Source organism: Centrocercus urophasianus, unplaced genomic scaffold (genome assembly GCF_019232065.1).
Source record: "Centrocercus urophasianus isolate 14NV4802_14NV808 unplaced genomic scaffold, USGS_Curo_1.0 seq_18, whole genome shotgun sequence".
NCBI classification, from domain to species: Eukaryota; Metazoa; Chordata; class Aves; order Galliformes; family Phasianidae; genus Centrocercus; species Centrocercus urophasianus.
The window spans coordinates 28,074,204-28,096,680 of NW_024884733.1; the positions used below are offsets into that span (position 1 = coordinate 28,074,204).

Below are 22,477 nucleotides of genomic sequence, written 5' to 3' on the forward strand. Positions count from 1 at the left end.
TTCTCTGGTCAAGCTCAAGTGCTAGGCTGCAGGCAGGCACAGAATAAAGCACCTTTAATGACAAAGCTGGAGGTTTGTGGCTGGAGAAGGTCGTCCAGATTTGAGCTCATCTGGAGCAGAACGCTTTGCCTCCTCCCATGAGGATTCAGGTGGCTGCTCCCACCCACAGCTGGCTGGCTGAACAAGCTGTTAAGCAGTGGCATAGACCCAGGACAAAAGCCTTGCATGACACTCAGTGCACCTGTACTAACAGAGCCATGAGGTGACCCTTAGCTGCAAGCATCACCCTTCTAAACTGCAACACAAACATACCTGCATCTCGAGGCTGCTACTTCGAGACCACATCCTTTCCCACTGCATTTCACTTGAAATAAAAAAGTAAACCAAAGCATTGGGGAGAGCTCTACTTGCTGTTTTCTACAGGGGTTCCACAAACTCCTGTGATCCAAATCCAAACATTCGGCACGATACCACTGTGATTTTTTAACACCTGAACACACTGCCTTCTAGCTTGGTGCCAAAACACAAAGGCTTATTAACACCACTACGTTATGGCGTTCTCTGCCTGTGTACTGCAGCAGTAGCTCTGCAGCAGGGCATCCACAAAAAGGCAGTGCATGTGCCCAGCACCTGTATTGTGCCAGAGAACAAGCACAAGTGCTGCCCTGGAAAGTGGCTTGATGGTAAGAAACTGAGGAGTAAGGAAACGCTGAACAAAATTCCTGCTCACGGAGCTTCCCAAAGCAAAGCAAAGTGCTTGGGAGAGCCCAAGAAGTAACACCGCAGGTACTAGCAACAGGACAAGCTGCACCAGCATGCTGCCCTCCAGCACCTTGTGCTGCTTCAGGGCTCCTCTACAGCACTGAGACCGATTTTGAAGTGCTCCTGGCAGTGTTCGCCTGTCTGCCTGTGCTCAGTGTGTGCTGCTGCTTGCTGCTGCCTCTCAGCACTGCTCCGGCACCCAGCACTGTGCTCACCTGCAGCAGGATGCAGCCAAGCCCCTTTGCAGACACGGCAAGGGATTGCTCTCACTATGGGCCATTCTTCCCAACAATGACCTCAGCAATCCTCTGTGGATGGGAATACTTACCTTTGCTGTCCAACCATATGACACGGGCTCACCATGCTCATGGCAGGCGTTGTGCATTTGATTTCCAGAGGTAGCAACAGATGCTCACAGCCAGGCCTCTTGTCCAGGAGCAGCACGCACACATCTCTGTCAGGACAGCCCCCCAAGTCTGCCCCACTGCAGCACCAACACAAGGCATATGCTTCTCCGGCTCCCACCCACAATTTCCATAGGGGTGCCAGAACAGGATTTGTTGATGTGCAGACTTGCAAATCAGATACAAGGAAGCTTCACAGCAGCTCCTGCAGTGCAGCCCATGTCACAGAATTACCAGAGGGTCAGCTCTGAGCTGTATTTCAGAACGGCGTTTCCTCTTTGGTACTTGCTCATTGCTCACTGCCACCTCCCTGCTGGCCAGGAGCTCTGGGCTCAGCTGCTCACGGCCACACTCACACAGCACAGCAGAGGGAAGATGCATTTCCATAGGAAAAATGGCCCAGAAGCAATCTGCAGATCAGCTGCCTCCACTTGGCATCTTCATCCCAAACCAGCAAATGTGCATTGTCATCCATCACTAAACAAAACGGCTGCACGCAGGCAGCAATGGCTGTTCCATCCAGCCCTGCACTGCTGCCACCCCCCAGCAGGCTGCAGCCCGTGTCACACACCCTCATCACCGAGCCGGACCTTCAGCCGCTGCTTTTTCAGAGAACAGAAGCAATGCTTCTACTTGCTCTCCATGCAAGACAGCAGGAATCTATTTCCTCACCTCTAACTCAGTGCTGTGGCTCAGAGCCAAGACCAAGCAGCCTGCTCAGCAGGATCTACAGATCCCTTCTCACACTGTTATGCTGAACTCCTGCCCGCAGAACGGAGCAGCCTCATCTCACGCCTATCTGTCCACAGCTGAGCACCAGCACTGCCCAGCTCCACTCCTGCAGCGTGCCCAGCATCACCAGCTCACAGGGCCACAGCCCAACAGCCACCAGAGCAGACACTGCAGGTACCAACCGTACCACCGAGCAGGAGGCAGCTTTATCAGCAAAAGCTCAGCAGAAAGGGAGAACAGCTTTGGTGCTCCACATCCTCCTCGTTCTTCGCTATCAGGTATTTTACTGTGAAGATAACAAGCAAGGTGGGCAAGGAAACCACACGCAGAAAGGCCTCCACCAAGGCAACAAAGCACAGCTGCCCAGCTCTGCACAATGCTGCTCACCTGGGAAGCACGCAGGGTTTTACCTTTTTGTTTGCACGTTACCAACTCCACAATCACACTTCTGGGGTCCGGCAGCTCATTCCAAGTCCTGATCCCCAGCCTGGTGCCCACATATCTCCCACCTGGGAAGGCTGCCTGTGTGCCAGCCAGGAGCACACTGCTAGTCCTTGGGTCACACCTCCTCAGCACCAGAGCAGCACTGCCACGCTCTCCACACTCCATTGGCAGCAACCCTTGCAAACACACTCGGGTGCCCATCGCAGCAGACTGCTACCTCCAGACAGTTGCACAAAAGCACAACAGACAACCAGAACCAAAAGAAGCTGTTTTTAAAAGCCACTATTTTATCACTCACCTCATCTGCACCCTCAGACACAGCCAGCTGATTCTCACATTTATCAATCACAAACTGAACACCAGGATTCATTTTCTTCCTTCTTAAAGTAGATAACTCGACATGGGGCTCACTGGGAAGACTTAGTCCAGTTGGAGACAAGCATTTACCAGCAGCAGGGACTGAGCCTGAGCTGCCCCCCCCTGCAGCCTCCTCAGGTGAGGCCACACACCATCAGCTTTCCCCATCAGCTTCAAGCTCCCCAGCAAAGCAGCACGATGGGCTTTTGCAGCCCCAAACGCGATACGCCAATGTCCTAGGGCACTCAGCCCCAGCTTGAGTGTACGGAAGGCCTAGCAGAGCAGAGCATGGGCTCATGAAACAAAGGCAACAAGGTCCTCCCGAGGACAGTAGAAAAGAAGCAGGTTAGCAAATGCTGCAAGTGTCAGCTTCAGGCATACGTCCTGCATTTATTAAAACAAGAGGTGAAGCTACGCAAACCAATCTCAATGGGCAAAACCGTTACAGTTCAGAGTGGTCTCAGCTCTTCCCACTGCAGACACCACCGTATATTCACACGTTCTGATGTTTCATTTTCCTCCAAAATTGCCCGTTCCCACACAGCTAACACTTGCATTTATTGATCAGTCTCCCTTCCTCCCAGCATCGATCCGTAAGATGAACTTTCATGCTCAAACCTCGCCATCGTTACATTCACAAGCCAATTTGCACCACGTGCTTTTCTCCCTCTCCAGCTTTTTCTGCTGGCCACCTGTTGAGAAACTGCTCAGATTTCAACAGGTTTAGTCCTCTGGATTTGGTGTGACAGCAAAAGCGGCAAGCAAGAGGATAGAAGTCAGATATTAGTCACTACAGAGCAAGCTCACTCATCAGAAATGAGCTGCTCAACTCAGAGGGAGATGTTTTCCCAAAGCAAAGTCTGATCCCAGCAATGGAAGTGGCACCATCACCATAGGAAGATCTGGACCACCTGGGGCAGAACCTAGATGAGACACTAATCTCAGTGGTTTCATCTCCACGGGTTCTCATGACATTTTTAAAAGAGCATGAAAATAAACCTTTATTTCAGTTAACACCCACCAATATTAAAGATATATGTTCACAGTTTTAGTTCTTGACACGAATGGACTGCAAGAGGCAAATTTACATCTATCAGAATAGCAGACAGACCAATGTTAAGTACAAGCTGTCTCGAGCACCGCACGTGACGTGCTGTTCCAGGAGCTGCTCTATTCTCTAAAGCAGAAGGGAAAGCTTCCGGCCAGCCTGGCCCCAAATGACCAACTGGACAGCCCAGAAGGCATCTGGAAAAAAGCAGAGTGACAACTGAAACAGCAGATACACAGTCTGGAGATGGGGAAGGCTTATGTTACAGAGAAAGCTTTTCTGTAAGCGTTTCTGCACGTCAAGGCAATTAGTTGTATTACTCGAGGCGTCCCAAAACTGAAACTGCAGCACATTCTACCAACTCACAGCGGGAGACGGAAGAGAAACACCCAGTGCTGGAAGGATTGCAGCCCCTGCACCGAGCACCTGCCTGCCTGCTCAGTCGGGGGAAACGAACCAAGAGCCATCGCCATCCACCAGCTGAAAACTCGCCTCCTCCTCCCAGCCCGGTGCTTCCAAGTGGCAGGTGAGAACACTAGCAAGTCTGATCTGATGGTATTAACAGTGGTTTACAACAAACACATCTGTAGAAAATAGTTGAGGGAAATCAAGCCAGCCAACGCCATGGTTAAGGAGTTCGGGGTTACATAGTCAAAGGTCTCCCATTCTTTTTGCCTGTCCTGTACAGCTTTTAAAAAAATAGGGCATTACCATTTGTTTTCTATCTACCTAGTTAAGAAACTACAAATGTTTTAAGCTGTCCAAAGTGTAAAACATTAAATAAAATGAGAATCCTGCTTCTAGTCTCCTACTAAATGCTGCAGATAAAAACCCTACGAAACCCTCCTTATTCGTCATTCTCTGAACTGCTTTTGGGTGCTGAAGTGGTGAGGTCCCCACTGGCAGGGGTTAAATTAAACCTACAAGTGACTACAGGGGTATGAAGGATTTCTTACAATCGCTCCCTGGAAAACATTCATTTGTCAACCAGCAGTCCAACCTCAAGCAGCACGCAGATGCAGGACAAGGTTTAGACTAAAGGTGAAGCGCTGGGGTTCTGCTCTGCACCTTTCTGCATCACACACAGACTGCAGTGCCCCGTTCCTCCCTCTTCAGCAGGGCTGTGGGTGCGTGCTGTGAGCACATGGGATCCCGCTGTCCTGGGGCACCGTGCCACAGCCCTGGAGGAGCACCAGAGCTGCAGCTGCCACCTCCCCCCCCAGCTCTGCACAGGAGGAGAGGTGGCTCAGCTTCAGGGCACCCTCCCACGGGAGAAACAGAGGTGATTTAAAAGCTTTTTTTTTTTTTCTTTCTTCCTTTTTGCCAACAAAGCTTCTTGTTCTGTTGAAGGAGGGAATAAAAAGGTAAGAAGGGTGAATGAAAAGTGTCACACTAATTTTAAAACCTGTTCAGACCAAAGATCCACGTATCCCTGCTGGATACACGGCTACGGAACCAGAACCCAATGTGCTTTGAGTATTTTTCAAGTATCTGGTAACAATTCTGTATAAAGCTTTTGTGTAAACGAACTACCAAGCAGATGGAAAATGACTGTTTTTCCAAGTTTGAAATTAAGCACTAAAACCAAAGTAACTCCAGGAGTTGGTATTTCAGACAGCGCTCAGTCTGCCAAATTAAAATGCCACATATCCCAGAAGAGCACGGGTCAATAAAAACCTGCTAAGCAGGAGCTAAGGGAACACAAGTAGTGTGCAAGGATTCAAATCCAGCTCGCAGTTAGGGGAAAATCTCTAAAATCCTGAATTAAAAAAACAAAACAAAACAAAAAAAAAACACAAATGAAGTGAAAGCTTTTAACTGGTACACACTGTTCACACCTATATTTCAAGTTTGGAAACGCATATTTTCAAGCAGCAATACAAAAAAGTATCCATGAAGAATGCATAATCTCTGAAAAAATTATGAAAACATCCCTGCTACCATTACATTTCTAAATACAAAACTGACTACCATATTGTTGCTTCTGTGTAGCGAGAGAAGTTCATTTTCGAAACAGATAAAATTCAGTCTTTAGGTGTGAATGGTATGAATGACAGTCTCCTCTTTTTTTTTTTTTTTTTTTTCTTTTTTTAAATTTCTTAGTTGTTTAGGATCCTTAAGCATGCAAGCCTCGGAGAGGAAGGCCCGACGAGGGCAGGGTTGGCTTATGACATCCAGTTTAGGACAGAGCTGGGAAAGCCTCTGGGTCATCTACATCAGGAGCAGAAGCACTTGACTGAAAGAGAAACATCAGAAAGTTATCACCTCCAGCAGCACCCAGCCCCCCCGTTCCCATCCCTCCCATTCCCACCCCATCCATCATCAGGCACATGACACAGCTGTGCCGTGGCACCATGGGCACAGGGCAAGGCCAAGCCCTGCACAGGGAACCTGGGTGTCACCTCAGCAGCAGGGCACAGTGGGACTCCCACCTTCTTTCTTTCTATAAGCTGTGCTGAACCCTACTTGGTACGTTCTACCCCACAGAGCTCTGAGTTTCAAAGAGGCAAGAAGCTCAGCAGTCTTCAGCAGTTCAGTACTGGAAGAAGTATTACTACAGAAGCAACTGCTCATCTTCCCCCATGACGGGCAGTAAGTTTTGGTTGGGCCCCCTTGCCCCGGGGTCTAGGCAGCTTCCTCAATGACTTCTTACAGTAACACCACCTTTGGAGGCACCAGAGGCATTAAGCACACCAGAGCTGCACACACCTAGAGCAGTGGCTTACAGCTTCTTTCCATTCTTAATCAGAGTGCACTCCACGTGGCTGCTGCTGTTGCAGCAACACACAGCCACCAGCTCTCCACAAGGGAATGACCGAAGCACTACAGAACGCTGTTACTGGTTCAGAGCACAGCTCAACCTTCCTTTAACCTCCCCTGTTCACAAATGGTTTGTTAATAAAAAATAAAGACAAGACATCGTGCCAATCTATGCCTAAGTCAGACACATCAGCAAAAAGCCTCTTCAGTCCTCACAGAGTATTTTTCCCCCCAAAAGCTCTCCACTGTGCCTAAAAAAGCACTGCAATGAAATCCAAAAAGAAGGGACTTTGGAGTAGCCTTCACTTTCTGCATGAGAAATGTGGTGGGGAAAAAGAGTAGAAAGCATCTCCAGACAGGAACTGTGGAAGTTCCTGCAAGCATCTACATGTATCAAGGAGGAAGTGAAACATAAACCATTCCAATAAGAGCTGCAGCAACATCTGCAGGTAAGACAGACACTGCAGAACTGCCCGTGCCACAAACTAGAGTTAAGAAATAATAACAGGGCCTTCTGCATTCAGCCAACACATCTGCAGGTACTGAAGCACAAAGCAGGAGGGCAGGCAGGACGGGAGGGGAGCTGCCCACTCTGGGGAAGGCAGAGGCTGCAAAGATCACCCACCTGGTTGGGCGTGTGGATCACATCAAACTCCTTAACCAACTGGAAGGAAACAGAAAGTCAGCATCAAACAAGCTGCAGATTTCAAGGTACTTCCCCACCTCTTGGCAGCATTCTTCTAGACGTCCTATTAGTGAAGCGACTCAGAGCAAAATCCACCATAATTTTTATATCAATTCCTTATCATTTTTCTTACATTGCTGCCAGGAAATAATTTTCCAGCTAATAAACCTAAGCATTTAAAAAGATGCAGTGAAAAGAGAAAGTCGGCATCCCACAAAGGGAAGAACGAGCCAGACCAGTTTACACGACAAGAAGTCACACCACAGCCCAAACTCCTCTGCTAGCAATCTGGGTATGTTTAAGGCAAAAAAGTGACCTGTATTAAGTCAAACTTTGCTACGGCTACACAACTGTGTGTCAGCTTCACACCTCTGCCCCAGGCAGTGCTTTTGCCAATTATTTCCTTAGGGCTTCAGTGCTACCGGTGGAAAAATAATTCCTGCACACTAAGAAAAAATCATGTTTTATTTCCATATGAATCCCCCCAAATCCCTCAAACTGAAGAGGCACCACGCAGCCACAAACTCGTTTTCATTCCCTCCCAGAGGTAACAGGGCAGATATTCTGTCCTTGGAGACTGACAGTACATTCAGATCTGTCCAAGGAGTCATTTTTCAGGCTTAAGTACAGCTGAAAAGAACTGTTTTTTGTTGCTTTGGTTTTATGTTCCAATAGTAACCCACTCCTCACCTCTGGTTTAGTGCCTAGTTAGAACACTGCTGAACACTCAATCCCTTTGTCCTAACAATACCCTAGTTTTAAAGCAAACCTGCAAGAACAGACCTTCCACTTGGCTTTAAATGAACAACTCCCCCCAGAACATGAGTGTACGGAAGGGAAAGTTGGAGTGCCACAAGCCCGGCTGCCTCACAGCCGACAGCTCCGGCTGCTCACCTTGTCAGACCCGCTCACCTTGTCAGTCCTGCCCCCACGGCTGGCCCTGCCTCCACGTCCTCGGCCACCCCGGCCCCCTCGACCACCGCGTCCGGGGCGGCCGAGGTCTCCAAAGTTGATCTCCAGCTGGGATGTGATGTCGTTGGCAGGCTTACGGAAGTGATGATCCATTACCGAGTCCTCAGCGTGGGCCTGAAACAAACCATTTTTTCCTAAGTAATCAGATGAGCACGGAAGCGTTCTCATCTGCAGTTGCACTCTCAGTAACGCAGCTCCTGAGCTCACCTCCAAACGCACACCTGAGCGTGAGATACAGCAGGAACCGCAGTGAATCAACTGCACCACTTCTGCAGACACCACGCAGAGAGCAAACACTGACTGCTGGCATCTTAACTTCGTTCAGGCACTGGAACTTATTGTGTATCCCCCAGACAATTCTGAGAAGCTCTGGCGTTGTGTCCCATGAACAAGTCTAAGCTTACCTGGGCCCCAACCATTCCAATACAGAACTTCGCTTTCCAGCGTTTCACTTCCTCTCGTTTCATACCTGAGGAACCTTAAAGTTCTATTCATTCATTCATTCATTCAAGTCTTGTGCAAAATGCACTCAAGAAGTCATCTTTATTTTGCTCCATGAGTGCTTTGCATGTCCTCGTTTGCTTCATTTCGTGTTAAGCACTTCAAGCACTGGAAACCAAAAGAATCCCACCTTGGTATTCAGCCATAGCAAACAGTGGAAGAGGCACAAGCACAGTTCAGTCAGAATGTAACTAAGGTAACTAACACAATTCAGGCTAAAAGAGAACCCACCTCACAAATTCCACTGAGGAACGACTTCTACCAGCACTGCCATGACAAAACAATCTCTCACAGCTTGCTGGTGCATTCAGTGAGAAATCTCAAGACTTAACGCCCTGCATCCTACTGTGCAGAACAGACCAAGTATTTCAAGTCATTATACACCAAACATAACAAGCAACAGATGTTTTTGTTTCCCCTACTCAGCATAATTAATTTTCTACTTAAGCAACCCATTTTAGGCACCTACGATGATGTGCAGAATGTAGAATTGACCACAGTGGATCAGACCAGTGCTGTCTCTTAAAAAGCCCAACCATGGTACTTTGGAAACATGACCATCCATGACTCTCTAACACCCCAATTCTGGCTGAGCAACTGTTTGCTTTCTTCCCTACGTGTAGGAGCCACATGCAAGCTTAGGCATTCTGACCGTAAGTTACTTTTCTTGTGGTGTAGTTGCACAATATACTGACTTTCTGACTTTCAAAGGCACCATACTGTGCAATTAAGTGCAACACCTCCTAATTATCTGTTGTGCATCCTTCACAGAGCAGCCAATGGATACAAAGAGGGCTGAAGTCAAAGGGCAGAAAGTTGCTTCTGGGGATGCCTCGAGTCAATCACAAGCACCAGAATGCACAGAGCCACCAAGAGTGCTCCCCCCACCCTAATGACCCCTTCCAGGCCCAGCTGGACGTGTGGCCTCCACAGCACCCACAGCTTAATTAGGCACACTGAGAAGTATTGCCCCATGCTGGTTTACTCCAAACGTGTTTCACTGGGATGTGTTCCGTGCAGCAGCTGCTCCCTAAGAGACTTCTGGTTTACTGATCTGAAGCTCTCTCATCCCTCAGATCTCTTCTATGTGTTCCTGAAGGTGGCTTCAGCAGATATTTTTGGACAAGAGTCATTCCAGGTCTCTAGCTGACAGCACAAGCAGAACGACAATACTAAAGCAGAAGTACACCAGTGATTCCAATAGGAAGCAGCGCCTCCCGTTATGGTTTAGATTCCTTTCCTACTGATGGTGTTTCACCTACTGTTTCAATCATTGCAGAGTACAGAGATGTTTCCAACTTTCTGGCAGCCAAGAGACTCTCTTCCAAGAGGCAGAAGCAGTTCTGTGCATCTGCTTCCCTGCGCTGCTACTGCTTAAAAAAGAAACTCTACAGTCTACCAAAATACTGCATTTTTCCCAACTGAACCACTAAAGCCAGCAAGTAGCAAGTTCTGTGCATAACCTGAGGATTTCTTTACCCAAAATAACTCTAGCTAATTTAAAACACCAATAGAAGACTTGGCACATTCTCCTCCTGTGGTAGAAGACATAGCACACAGATTGTCGGCTCCGAATCATCTTTGGAAGCACTTCATTTGTATGTACTGGCAACTCTTGAGAGCGCTCTGATCTAAGATAGCTGCTTGAAGGCACTGCTACACTTGTGGATCTTGGGAAAGGCTGTCCAAAGCTTTAAGAACAAGTCACTAACGGGAAGTGAGCCAAAGCAGACAGCAAGATGCAGAAAAACAGCAACAGAAAATAAGAGACTCATGATGGAAGTGTTTATGGGATGATCAAGAAGGAGAAAAGGCACTAATTATAGAGGGCCCTACACTGTGCAGTGAGACAACAGGCACAGACAGAAAAGCTCCGTATTCTCTGCGTTTGTTGTTCCTTTATGTCAAAGCCCTTCATTTCAGAAGGGGCTCAGGTCAAAAACATGTATCACCAGTTAGATAGAAAGGATCAGTACCTCATTTGACTCCAGCAGACTCCCCTGCATTTCTGTCATCGCCTTTGTCTGATGAAAGTTGCGTGTCCACACCAAAGTGACAAAGGGAACAAGGGGAGAAAACAAAAGGAAGAAATGAGACTCAACTACATATAGAAACAACACGTAATAAGGTCACATGAACTTGCTGGATACAGATGGCACTGAGCACACGAAGCAGCAAAAGGATGGGAGCAGAAGTCGTGCAAGCATCCAGAAGGAGCAGAGGATGGATTTATCCCAGGAGGCAAAGAGAAAGGATTGGAAGAAAGAAGTCGTTTAATATGAGCTGCTGGGAACTCCACATGCAGACTGATCTGCATCTCACTGTACTGAGCACACAGACCTGTACAGATAGATGGCACAGCTTGAGGGTGGTTTCAAGTAATTACTCTCAATGAAAAGAGTTTCTGCAGAGTCTGGATTCGAGTGATTCCTACACACTTTGTAAAGATGATTGACTGTGTTCCAATACTTGCTTCTCAGTCTTCCATTGTGATCTCCTCTCTAAGAAAGTGATGAGAGAGCAAGAAAAGTTTAAAGGCACAAGGAAGAGGCACAGCACAACAGATATGATGAGCAGGAACTCATTCACTGGTGGATGAAACTCTCCCGGAGCTGCTCTGAACAACTGGAACAAGTCTTAAGATTTCTTCACAACTCAACTTCCCATTATGTGTTCAGCAGGACTTGAAGTACCCAATCACAAAGTCAGTTGCAGGGAAGGAAAAGGATCTCTTTTGGCATAACCCAGCCTTCTGGAAAGATTCCCATCAGATGAGGGCTGCCAATACACATGGATTTCATATTAAACCAGCAAGAATCCGAGACAGTATGAAGAGTTCGTTGTACAGCACATGGGACAGATGGGAAAGACCTGGGAAAGAGATACAGCCAAGCACTTCAGTCTTCTGTGAAGAACACGAGGAGGAGGAGAGCCTTGTGAAGGAGATAGGGCAGATGAGCAGCACTGGGTCCTCACACTCCTCCTTTACCAAAGGTTCCTAAGACACCCCCAGGAGTTCTGAGAAGGTGGCCCTTGTGACACTTTAACTTCTCAGAAAAATCTGCACATGCACATTGTCATTATTCAGCCCTAAGGGTTAGGAAGATGTGGGTCTGAAACCCAGAATTTACCTATAACCAAGTCACTTCCACACACCACCACTCTCATTACCCAGCACAGAAACCTTCCACCAGCCTCGTGACTCAGAAGAATGTCCAAGACAACAGAGAGAACAGCAGGTGGTGAGCAGCTCTGCTCACAACTCCTAGTTATTCTACCTTCTCTACCTGTTCACAAAGGAACTGCAGAGAAAGCTTGCCCAACACCTGTGTTTTAGGAACAGTTCTGCTGTAAAACTTAGGAAAAGAAAAGCACTTGCTCAAGAGACCAGCGCACGATGAAAAAACAAACGAGACATTTGCTGGACAAGTTTAGAAGAGTCTGTTAACAGCAGTTTTGTTCATATCTCCCTTCTGTGCTCATACAGCAGGGAATGGTTACCTCAGAAGTATCTGATTTGTTTACTTCAAGAGCAATCAGCTAAACACAGCTCAGAAAGAGCAATCCGCTCACGTCAGCAGTTCCATGAGAGAATTCTGATGTAAGAAAGAAGTTTAGAAAGTAGAATAAACTACTGCTTCACTTTTCAGAAGGAAAATAAGAACAAAGAGCTTTCCAGCTTCTTAATTACTCAGGAACACAACCATACGTTCAGATATCTCTGGGGAAGAAATATTCCATCTGCCACTGACACCCAGTCACGTATCCTTGCTCCGTGGAGGTTGGAGTGGGGAGGAAGATGTCCAGACATGCTCAACGACTACAGGTGTGTTACATCTACATATCTTGCTTGGTACATCTCTTCAACATTACTCCTCTAAGCAATTCTTAGTCTAACTTCAGTTCTGTTTCCTATGCAAGCTAGGGAAAGTAGCAGAGTAGAAAATTTCAAACACTGAGCAGCTTAAGGAAAATAAAAAGCACAAATCTACTTCACACAGCAGAAAAATAAAGATATTGTGTCTTAAACTCATTCCAAGCTCAGTGGATTAGAAATGGAGCTCTCATGGTAAGGGATGAGCAGTGCTCCCCAGCTGTACAGCACCTCCCATCTCACAAGAGATAAAAGGACAAGGTGTGAAAAGCAGGAACACACATCAGAGATCAAACAGCACATTGCACACTACTGCACTTCAAAAGGAGTCAGAACCATCTGCTGCACAGGGCTGAAGGCCTCTGATTAACAGTGTTAAAACCAAAGATTTAATGGTCCAGTCAGTTTCTGAAACTGAATCCAGGTGCTAGTGCCCAGCCTTAGGTAACAAAGCTCTCTGCACTGTTCTCCTCCCTAAAGTGGGACAATGTGTTTCTCTCTGCCACACTCACCCCTTTAAAAGAAGTTGGTGTTATTACAAAGTATTTGAGAAATTACAATTTTCAAGTGATTCTAGGGAACTGTGTGGACACATACAAGCTCAATTCACCTGCTTTCTGAAAAACATCAGAGGCATTGGATGGGTAACTCTACAGAATTACAAGTTACCAGGTTGCAACTTCCGACCAGGTGTAGGCATAACCCACCTTTTTTCAGTTCTACACAGAATTTAGCAAAACCAGCACAGTGATACAGTAACTCCTACTTTAAAAAACATGGAAAATACGTTCAGGTTCCCACCAAGAGACAATCCTTAAAGCTCCCTGCCCAGCTGCAGTATTCCAGTCTTCTCTCTCCATGGTCAGGTTACAACACAGCACATGTCAGCGTAAGAAAACTAACCGCAGGAAGAACAGCAACTGACACTACTGTACAGCTGCAGTTTTCTGTAAGAGAAGTTGTTCTGGCTTTATGAACTTGGACAGAAAGGTCAGCTTGCCAAAGAACAGAGCTCACACTCCAAGAAGTGCATATCATTAGAAAAACCTATACAATCTGGACACTAGCAAATATCAAAAATCACTTTACCTCCTCGCTCTTTGACTTGTGAAGAACAAATCCTTTTTTCCATTGCCCATCAGCACCCTCATTTGGTTTACGGATGTTGAACTCAACCTTTGCACGATCCTTACTTTGAATAGCTTTCCATTCGTCCAGGGTCATTTCCTTAGGACCTTCCTCCTTAACTTCTTCAACCTCATTTTCCCTGTAGTAAATTCATGGATATTACTTACGATCATGGCTTAGAACCCATCCCCTATACACAGTGAATTCAAAAGCAGCTCTAATCAGCACCAGATTATAATAAACATAATATACACACACACACACACACACACACACTGCAATACTATTATTTTGTTTCAGATTTACGTATTAAAAACTCAATTCCAACACTCAACAAGCACACACGAAAATTTATCTCCTTTAGTTAAATGAAAACTGCTAAAAATCACAGCCAGACACTTTTTAAAACATAAATGGCGACCACAGCAATGTTTTAAAATTAACACTGATCCTTGCTGCCTGTTCTCACTAGTCATGGCAATTGTCCTTGCAAATATAAAAGCCTACTCTTCCATGAGACCTGTTTGGAGCTGTTCTCCCCTCCTCCAAGAGACCTGCCTCCCTGTGTGCCCAGCTGGGCAGTGAGATGGCACTCACCCTTACCGTAATCCTCAAGATTCTGTTGTTGATTTGCACAGCCTGCTTCTTCTACTTGATTAAAAGCAGCTATTAGCATACCAGGTAACCAAACAATTTCTACTTCTGGCCTACTTGAAAAAACAACTGCATAAAAATGCAGTTCCTTGGTAGATGCATCACCTATTGTAAAGTCCTGGCACCCCAGCTTCTGCCAGAGAGCTATTTTTAAGTAAAATACACAACCACTATGTTCAGTAACAGATCATGTTCCAGCTACTCAGGCAGTCAATCCTCCAGCCATTCTTTGGTGTGTTTATGCAACTCTATTTGATTTATGAGCTACTCTGACATTATAAAAAAGCAGTGCCACGTATGTGCAGCAAAAACATCGTGAATGCATCAACTCAAAAGAAAAGGTCTTTCCTGCAGACACCAGTTGATGTAATAATGCAGAAGGTTTATGTCAAAATCGGTGTATTTCATTTTACTCAACGTAGGAGAAAATGACTTTGTGATAGCTGCAGAGCCATGCTTACTGCTCACTGCAAAGCCACTGCCCCCTGGCATTCTCCTTATTCTGTAAAGCATCCTACAGCTCCACTGAAACATTTGGAGATCCAAACAGCCAACTTGGAAGCAAAGACATGTAAGGATGCTTCCCTGGAAAGATGACTGATGGACTGCAACAAGAGTGGTATATTCAAAGCAGAATACATCTTCTGAAGACTTCCAGAAGAAAACCACCCACACAGACAGCCTGCAGAATGCTGCAGATACTGACCCACCCTTGTGCAGATCAGTGACCTGGTCAAGCAGCAGGCACCACTTCTAATAAAGAGCCAGGAAATACTGCACACCACAAAATCTCATAGTCATACAGTGGCATGGGTTGAAACAGACTCTGAAGAAGACCCAGTTCCAACACCCCTGATGTGGGCACAGAGATCTGCACTACTCTTTTTTCCCCTCCAACAGGAGCTATGTGCATTTTCTGACCACTGCTACAGCTCTAATTCCTTAAAACTGCTCAGGCTCTTTCTGTTCACAAGGCAACCTTAACCACAGGCATCTACAACCTTGCAGGAGTGATGGCACTTAGCAAGCAGTTAAAGCACATCCCTGCCTTACTCTCCACTCAGTCACTGTTTCACCTGTAACCAAAGCTACTAGTGAGAAAATGGAGCCACAGAGGATTCCACATTAGAAATCTTTGGCAAACGAGCATTTTAAAGAGATGCTTTCTACTGTTTGCCATTTTCTTTTGATTCCATCAGAGAACATGCACTCATTAAGATACCGCATTTTCATAAAACCTGCATCCCTCCAAATCAACTCCAAGTAACAGCTGTGGGAATTCTTCCACTCACTGACTAGTTGCTTTATTTCCCCTTACCAGCGTCCCAGAGAAAATAGAAGCAATGGGGCTAACTTCTTTGAGAACTGCACACATGCACAAAAGTGGAAAGAGTGAGAGACAACCTTTCTTCTGCAGGCCAGCCACACAGCCTCAGCAGTTCTGAGAAACTAAGTGCCTCCCATTGGCAGAACATTCCGTCCCCTGGTTGTTCTGGGTAGTTACGAGCGTGGTTGCTTTTGGATTTGGTACTTACAGTTGTAATCCTGAGATTACACACACTACACCATGTTAGTAATAACTAAACGTGAAAGCGACCTAAGAGCTTGCAATACACTAACTAATAGCTTCAAACCTGACATCTAGAAGTTATCTTTAAAGAGCCCTTCAGCAGCATCGTCACTGATTTGGTATCCACTGAAGGACATACAAAGTGAATATGGCAAAACAGAAGTAGAAAAACTGTCAGGGAGTAAAAGCAAAGCAGTGACACCTTTGAGGCAACCAGAGAACTCGACAGAAGGGGACACACTCACTTGTTTTCAGAATCAGCAGGCGGATGTTCCTCTCCCTCTGGCGTTTCCTCAGTTACAGCAGACTGATCCAATTCGCTGTAATTACAGTTGGGTTTTGTTTGTTTTGCTGTTTAAGTTCATGCCTATTTAAAACTATGCAAGATGAATGCCTAAGTTCTATAGCACGTTTACACAGCGTACTGTTCTTTAAAAAGAACTACTTCACTAAGAATTGGTGCTCCCCCTGCCTTTTAAAACTGAGCTTTCCTTCTTCCCAACACTGAGTCACATCCATTCTGAATGTCTCCCAGCAAAGCTTGAGACAAAACACATCTGGATATTAAAAATGCTGCATTCAATGTGATATTTGGGAAAAAAGCCTGCTTAGTTTGATCAACGTTAAACCTGTTTAATTTTTAGTAAAATAAGGATTGTTCAAAGAACAGCAGAAAACAGTTCCCCGTTTTAAACTTCCCCACAATTCTAGTTTTAGAAATGGAAGCCATCTCATCTATCTGTAATTCACTACGTTCTGAAGTCATTGGCTTCTTTCACAGCATACCACAAGTCCCCAAAATTTAAAGGAGAAAAAGCCACCAAATCTCTACTCTGTGAGAGCTAGGATTTCACACTGGTAGATCTGAGCAATCAGTGATTACTAACGTGAGTTCGTCTTTGACGGTTCCCCAGTTGTGCGATCCACTGCCACCTCGCTTGTCCTCGTGCTTCAGGCCGCTGAAATGCGAATGTGAAACAGAACTAACAAAACTGAGTTAACATTATAGTGTCCAGATACAGAAATTCAAAGACATTTTGAGCCATATATTAATAGTAAAGAATAGCTGAGGAAGCTCTAGGAAAAGCTAAAGACTTACGATCTATCGCTGCCACTATGTCTGTCAAATTCACGTTTGCCACGAGAGTCAAACCCATCTCCTCTGCCCATCCCACGGCCACGGCCACGGCCTCTTCCAAGTCCACCACGTCCACGCATCGGTCGGTCCAGGATGGGTCTACAAGAAAAGGTCACACTTCAGTATTCAGGCCCCCAAGCTTTCAACACAGCTTTCAAGTTTTTCTTATCATGAGCGTGGCTCGCTTTTCCTCTCATTATCTTGACCACAAGGGAGGCCAAACACTGGCACAGGCTTCTGAGCAAGGTGCTTAGCACCCACTCCTCTCAGCACTCCACGAGCACCAGAACAACGCCCCAGTTAAAGTTCTGTTTTTGGCTAGCCCTGCAGCCACACACCTGGATTCCAGGATCTCTGCCGGTCTCTCCCTTCCAACTGAACTAATTCTAACTATTTGCAGTCTAATTTCAATGCTGAACTATAGGACTGGAGCAAAACCATACGTAATGCTGCTCTCTCCAGATTTCAGGAACTGAACAAATGCTTTGTTTGCATCTCCTGCCCACCATTCCCAAATTCAGCCTTTCTGCTGCATTATGTCACTTGCTGATGCTACAATCTCACATTCAGCTGCCTTACTTTTAAAAGTATTTCAACACTGACCATTAAAACGCTAACATTTGAAGATTGTTTCCAAAACTCTTGAATTCTCTCCCCAATGTGACACTTGGTTCCCTTTAGCCACGAGCTGGCTTCATTACTTCCACATCTGAAGCCACTGGAGCCAAGGAAGCACAAACACCTCCATGGACAAACCCTCACTGGCTTGAGGTTAACTGTACAAGTGAAGCAACAGCTGTAACAGCAAACGGATCTCATCCTGCAGGCAAGAGCTACACTTCAGTTCCTCTTCTGACCTCTGTGTTGTGGATGCTCAAAAATACACCCAGGATCTTCCTGATTTACACCACGCTTTTCGTCAAACTAACAAACTGCTCACATTGTGTGATTCCTGGTAAAAACTTGAGCCACGTTTGTAAACGAAATCACACAACGGGAAAGTACTCTATGCTGACACAGGTGAGTCTCTGCTTGGCTTTTAAGCTTAGGAGCAGAAGAAAGGACAGCTCCACTCCAGGGTGTCACCACATTCCGCATCACGCAAGGCACATTCTTACTTATCAACAGAGAATTCTCCTCCTTCGCCCTTCTCATCGACAGGTTTATCAAATCGGCGCTCACGAGGAGGTCGTCTCTCAGGTCTCCTGTCAATGGGTTTGCCTTCGCCCTGCTGCTGCTGCTGCTGATCAGGCCTCCTGCCAATGCGCCTTATCCCTGCAACAGGAGCAAAACACACCAACGGAATGCAGAGCTGCTCCGGGACAGATACTGCTGGCAGCACTGTCAAACAAAGATGAACGTGAGCTGGAATTCAGGCTTTTCTTCTAACTTTGTGACCACACAATCTTAGAAACAATACCTTTATAAGAAGGTCACTGCAGACCATTTGATTCTAATTGACGTTTTTATGCAGCCTTTCAATCAAGCTGCATTTTGTCCAAGCACGTGCTCTTACACTGCTGTGGGAAACAAGACCTGTCAGAGCGCACAAACACCGCAGATCCATGTTCAAACGATCGGCTTTCAAAGAAGGATCAAGATAAGCAAGTTCTGTGTTCTTTCTCCAAAGGGCATTTTTCAGGTAGAACATGTGCTTTCTATTTGATGTGCACCGAAACAAGGCCAGCAGCTCCCCCAGAACCAAGCCCCCACGACAGCCACCCTGTTTCATCCTACCACGCTCTGCCTGGAAGCATTTAATCAGACTCAGCACCTGGGGTTGTGCTGTTCACAAAGCCCACCCCCAGCCCGATGGCACCCACACCCCACGAGCCAGGCAGCACAGCAGGCACAGCTCAGTGCCTCGGGATGACTCGACGTGCTGCTGCTCACAGCCCCGCGTGCTGGCGGACAAAGGCTCAGCCAGCAGTGAGCTGCGCACAGCCCGAGAGCTGCGCTGCTGCAACCGACGGCGATCCTGCCTCCATTTCTACACCTTCTGAAATCGCCCAGAAGAACCACTCCCCGTACTGTCTTCCCCACTATGACATCTGAAGGGTCTTAAGTACTTCTTCCCATTCATCTTTACTACTTCTTAGGAAGACCCGTGCAAACTCCTTCATGTGCAGTGACGCCACCATCTTCCCAAAACACACAGGGAACAAAACCCTCAGCAAACCACCATCCCCAGGGCTGCCTCCAAAACGAAGCTGCTACTTGAAAAAGCCAGCTTTTAATATTCCCAAAGACAGCAGTTCCTGCCAAACAAGCAGTGCTGCACCTGGGTGGGGCCCAGAAGTTACAGCTGTAATGATATCCACGCCAACACACCCAGACTAACAATGCCTCCTTACCTGACATGCTGTGCTGAGAGCACATGCTCGCATGACAGACACTGCTTGCTCAGTAAGGCTCGCTCCCTGCAGAAACACAGCAGCCTCAACCCCTACTCGCCCCCAGGAGAGCCACTTGGTTGCAGCGACACAGCAGACCCGGCCATGCCATGCTGAGGCACGCTGAAGGGCTGCAACACACGATCCAATGTCAAGTGTAGCAACTTGTGCTCAGCATGGGGCTCCCAGGAGCCAAACTGACAACACACGGCATTATACTGCAGAACCCACAACCAGTAACACACCAAACAACTGCACCTTGCAGAGCACTGCTGCAACAGCAGGCCGGGGTGTCTGTTTCATTGCTATAATAAGCCACAAAAGACTCCTTGTCACAACAAAGCACTGCACGTTCTTGAAAGTCAACGCGAGAACCGGGAGGGGACTGTTCCCAAGCTGTCCCCCACGGACCCAGGCCCTGTGTGCTGGCCAAGCACGCTGCCACATCTCATTGCATGGGCTCCCACTGCCAGCCCACAGCTGACCCACACCCATGGGGGATACGAGCTCCAGGAACCACCACTCAGGACAAGGTACCACACTCTGCCTCAGGAAAATAATCCCTGGCATCACACTGGGAAACACAAAACATCCACAGGCAAAAAGCTCTGCAATAGCTCCCAGGTGCTGCCTGGTGTTTTCTTGCTATTCGGCAGGAGCACCTTCTAGTATCATATATTAACTTCTTTCTTAAAGCCCAGTGTAACCCAAACCCCCACACGGGGTGCTGCACGGCCACCTGCGTGCACAAAGCTGCTGCTTGTCACACAGCTCTCTGTCACACCGACCCCTCTGTCACAGCTTATTCGTTCAGCCTGTATGCACTTTCAACAGCCAGAAGGCCCCGGTGAGTTGGCTCCGGGGTCGCACAGACATGACGGAAGATGCAAGTTATTAACCAAGCATGCGTTGTTCCTACCGACTCAGTTATCACAGCTGCACAAAAATGAGTGACTTCTGCTGAGAGCGTGACACACACCTGCACCCACCGACCGTCCGGAGCTCACGTGCAGGTTTTCCTAATTCCTGCTGCTTCCATCACAGAACCCCAGGATCCCAGCATGGCGGGGCTGGAAGGGCCCTCACCCCACGGCTGAGTGCCCCCAACAGCTCCGGCTGTCCAGGACCCATCGGTGGCTTCACGCACCTCCAGGGTTGGGACAGCAGCTCTGGTCAGCGGTGCCAGGGCCTCACTGCCTTCAGAGAACGAACTTCCCCCTTACATCTAGAACTAAATCTCCCCTCTTTGAGCCGAAAGCCATTCCCCCCCGTCCCATCGCCACCTGCCCGTGCAGAAGTCGCTCACGAATTTACCAGCTCCTGCAGTACCAAAGGACCCCCGACCCCTTCCCTCGCCTACGCCAAACCCACCCACGGGGACACCCGGGACACCCCACGCGCTCCTCCATTTTGGGGCCGCGGCCACGTGCGGTTCCGCGGGACTCTCCGTGGCCGCCCCCCCGCGCCACGCGGCCCCGCTCCCGCCACGTGCGCGACGCGGGCCGGGGGCCGCTCCCTCCTTCCCTCCCTTCCTCCCTCCCTTCTTCGCCGCCCGCTTCCCTCCCTCCCTCCCTCCCTCCCTCCCGGCCGGGCCCGTCGCTTCCCGCCGCCGCCTTTGTGCGTTCCCGAGGAACCCGCCGGCGCTCACCCTCCTTCCGCAGCGGCGCTCCGGGCTGCCCGCCGCCCTCCTCCCGGCGTTCTCCCCCGGCGGACGCGGCGAAGGGCGGCAGCGGGTTCTTGCGCTCCTTCTGGGACTCCCTGCGCAGCTGCTTGGCCGCGCTGCCCGCTCCGCCGCCCGATCCCGCCTGGCCCGGCCCTCCGCCGCCGGCACCGCCCGAGGAGTTGCTCTGCGCCCCCGCCGGGCCTCCTCGGGCCCCGCCGCCCCCCTGGGCCCCGCCGCCGCCGCCGCTCTCTTTCCGCCGACTCTCGGCCGCCCGCAGCACCTCGAAGGGGTCGGACTCGTCATCAAAGAGCTGGTCGAAGCGGTTGGTGACGACGCAGCCGAAGCCCTCCTGCAGGTGTCCGGGCATGATGGGCCCCCGTCGGCGGGATCCTGCTCCGATGCTGCCGGGCCCCCCCGCGCCCTGCTCGCTGCCGCACAAGATGGCCGGCCGCGAAGAGACCCGCTTCTCTTCCGGCGCCGGGCACATCCGGGCACCTCACCCCGCGCGAGGCGCGCCGGGACTTGGAGGCGGCCCGCGCCCAACGCCGCGCGCGCGGGCGGCGACCTACAACTCCCGGCATGCTCCGCGCCGCCATTGTGTGGGGCCGCGGGCGGGCGGGCGGGGGCCGCCATGGCTGCGGCGTGGGCGGGCGGCGCGGCTCCGGGCTGGGCGGGAGCGCGGCGAGCAGTGCGCGCGAAAACAAACCCACCTCCACCCGAGTAAACGCACAGGCGCTCTGAAACATCGTGCCCTTAAAATGCTCCAAGCCACAAATCCGAGTTAAGGAATCAATCGAGCTGGCCGCGACAGCTTGTGCTCGGCTACACGGTGCTTCAGAGCAGCGCGCCCAAGCGGAGCCGTGATCCCGCCGCGATCCCCCTCAGCGCTGCCGTGCGGGGCTGAGATGTGCCGTGGAAGTCACCGTTACCTCGAGCTCCAAGGCGGAATACTTCCTAGCTGGAATACTTCCATTACGGCTCGTACTCAAATAATTACCACGTACACACCCTTAGAAGACGATATCGAGTGGGCCACAAATATTTGCAGTACTCATTAGCCCTGCTGATAGCCAATGGAAATGATAAATGTGCTGAGAATTAAAACGTACTTCACTGGCGCGTATTTGACATTTCTTGCTGAAATATCACTAAATACGCGTCAGACCCTCCTGGCACACGCTGCTGTAATTACAGCAGTAATTGTGAGGATATTTCTGATGTTTGCCCTAAGCCTGAGCGCTTAGACCACAATTCAACAATTGCTTCAGAAAATCATTTTAAGTCATTTATTTCCAGTTCCTGAGCATGCACGGCTCGTGGAACCCAAACAGCATGGGGCTGCGTGCAGTGCTCCACAGCAGCGGTGCTTGGCAGAGGTCTCTGGGAAGCCTC

General features: G+C 48.7%; 1 protein-coding gene across 2 annotated transcripts; it reads right to left on the minus strand.

Moving 5' to 3' along the window:
• Positions 1-5,559: 5,559 nt before the first annotated feature.
• Positions 5,560-21,544, minus strand: SERBP1 (SERPINE1 mRNA binding protein 1). Of its 2 annotated transcripts, XM_042819563.1 has the most exons (10): positions 21,071-21,544; positions 18,148-18,304; positions 16,991-17,128; positions 16,779-16,874; positions 16,137-16,211; positions 13,629-13,806; positions 10,642-10,689; positions 8,105-8,278; positions 7,133-7,171; positions 5,560-5,983 (listed from the first exon to the last, which is right to left on the minus strand). In XM_042819563.1, the coding sequence occupies exons 1-10, from the start codon at positions 21,450-21,452 to the stop codon at positions 5,927-5,929; spliced, it is 1,344 nt and encodes a 447-aa protein (XP_042675497.1). In that variant the 5' UTR covers positions 21,453-21,544; the 3' UTR covers positions 5,560-5,926. The 2 variants fall into 2 exon arrangements, with proteins under 2 accessions (XP_042675497.1, XP_042675498.1); XM_042819564.1 differs by lacking the exon at positions 10,642-10,689 and having other exon boundaries at positions 16,779-16,850; positions 21,071-21,542.
• Between the last annotated feature and the right edge of the window lie 933 nt (positions 21,545-22,477).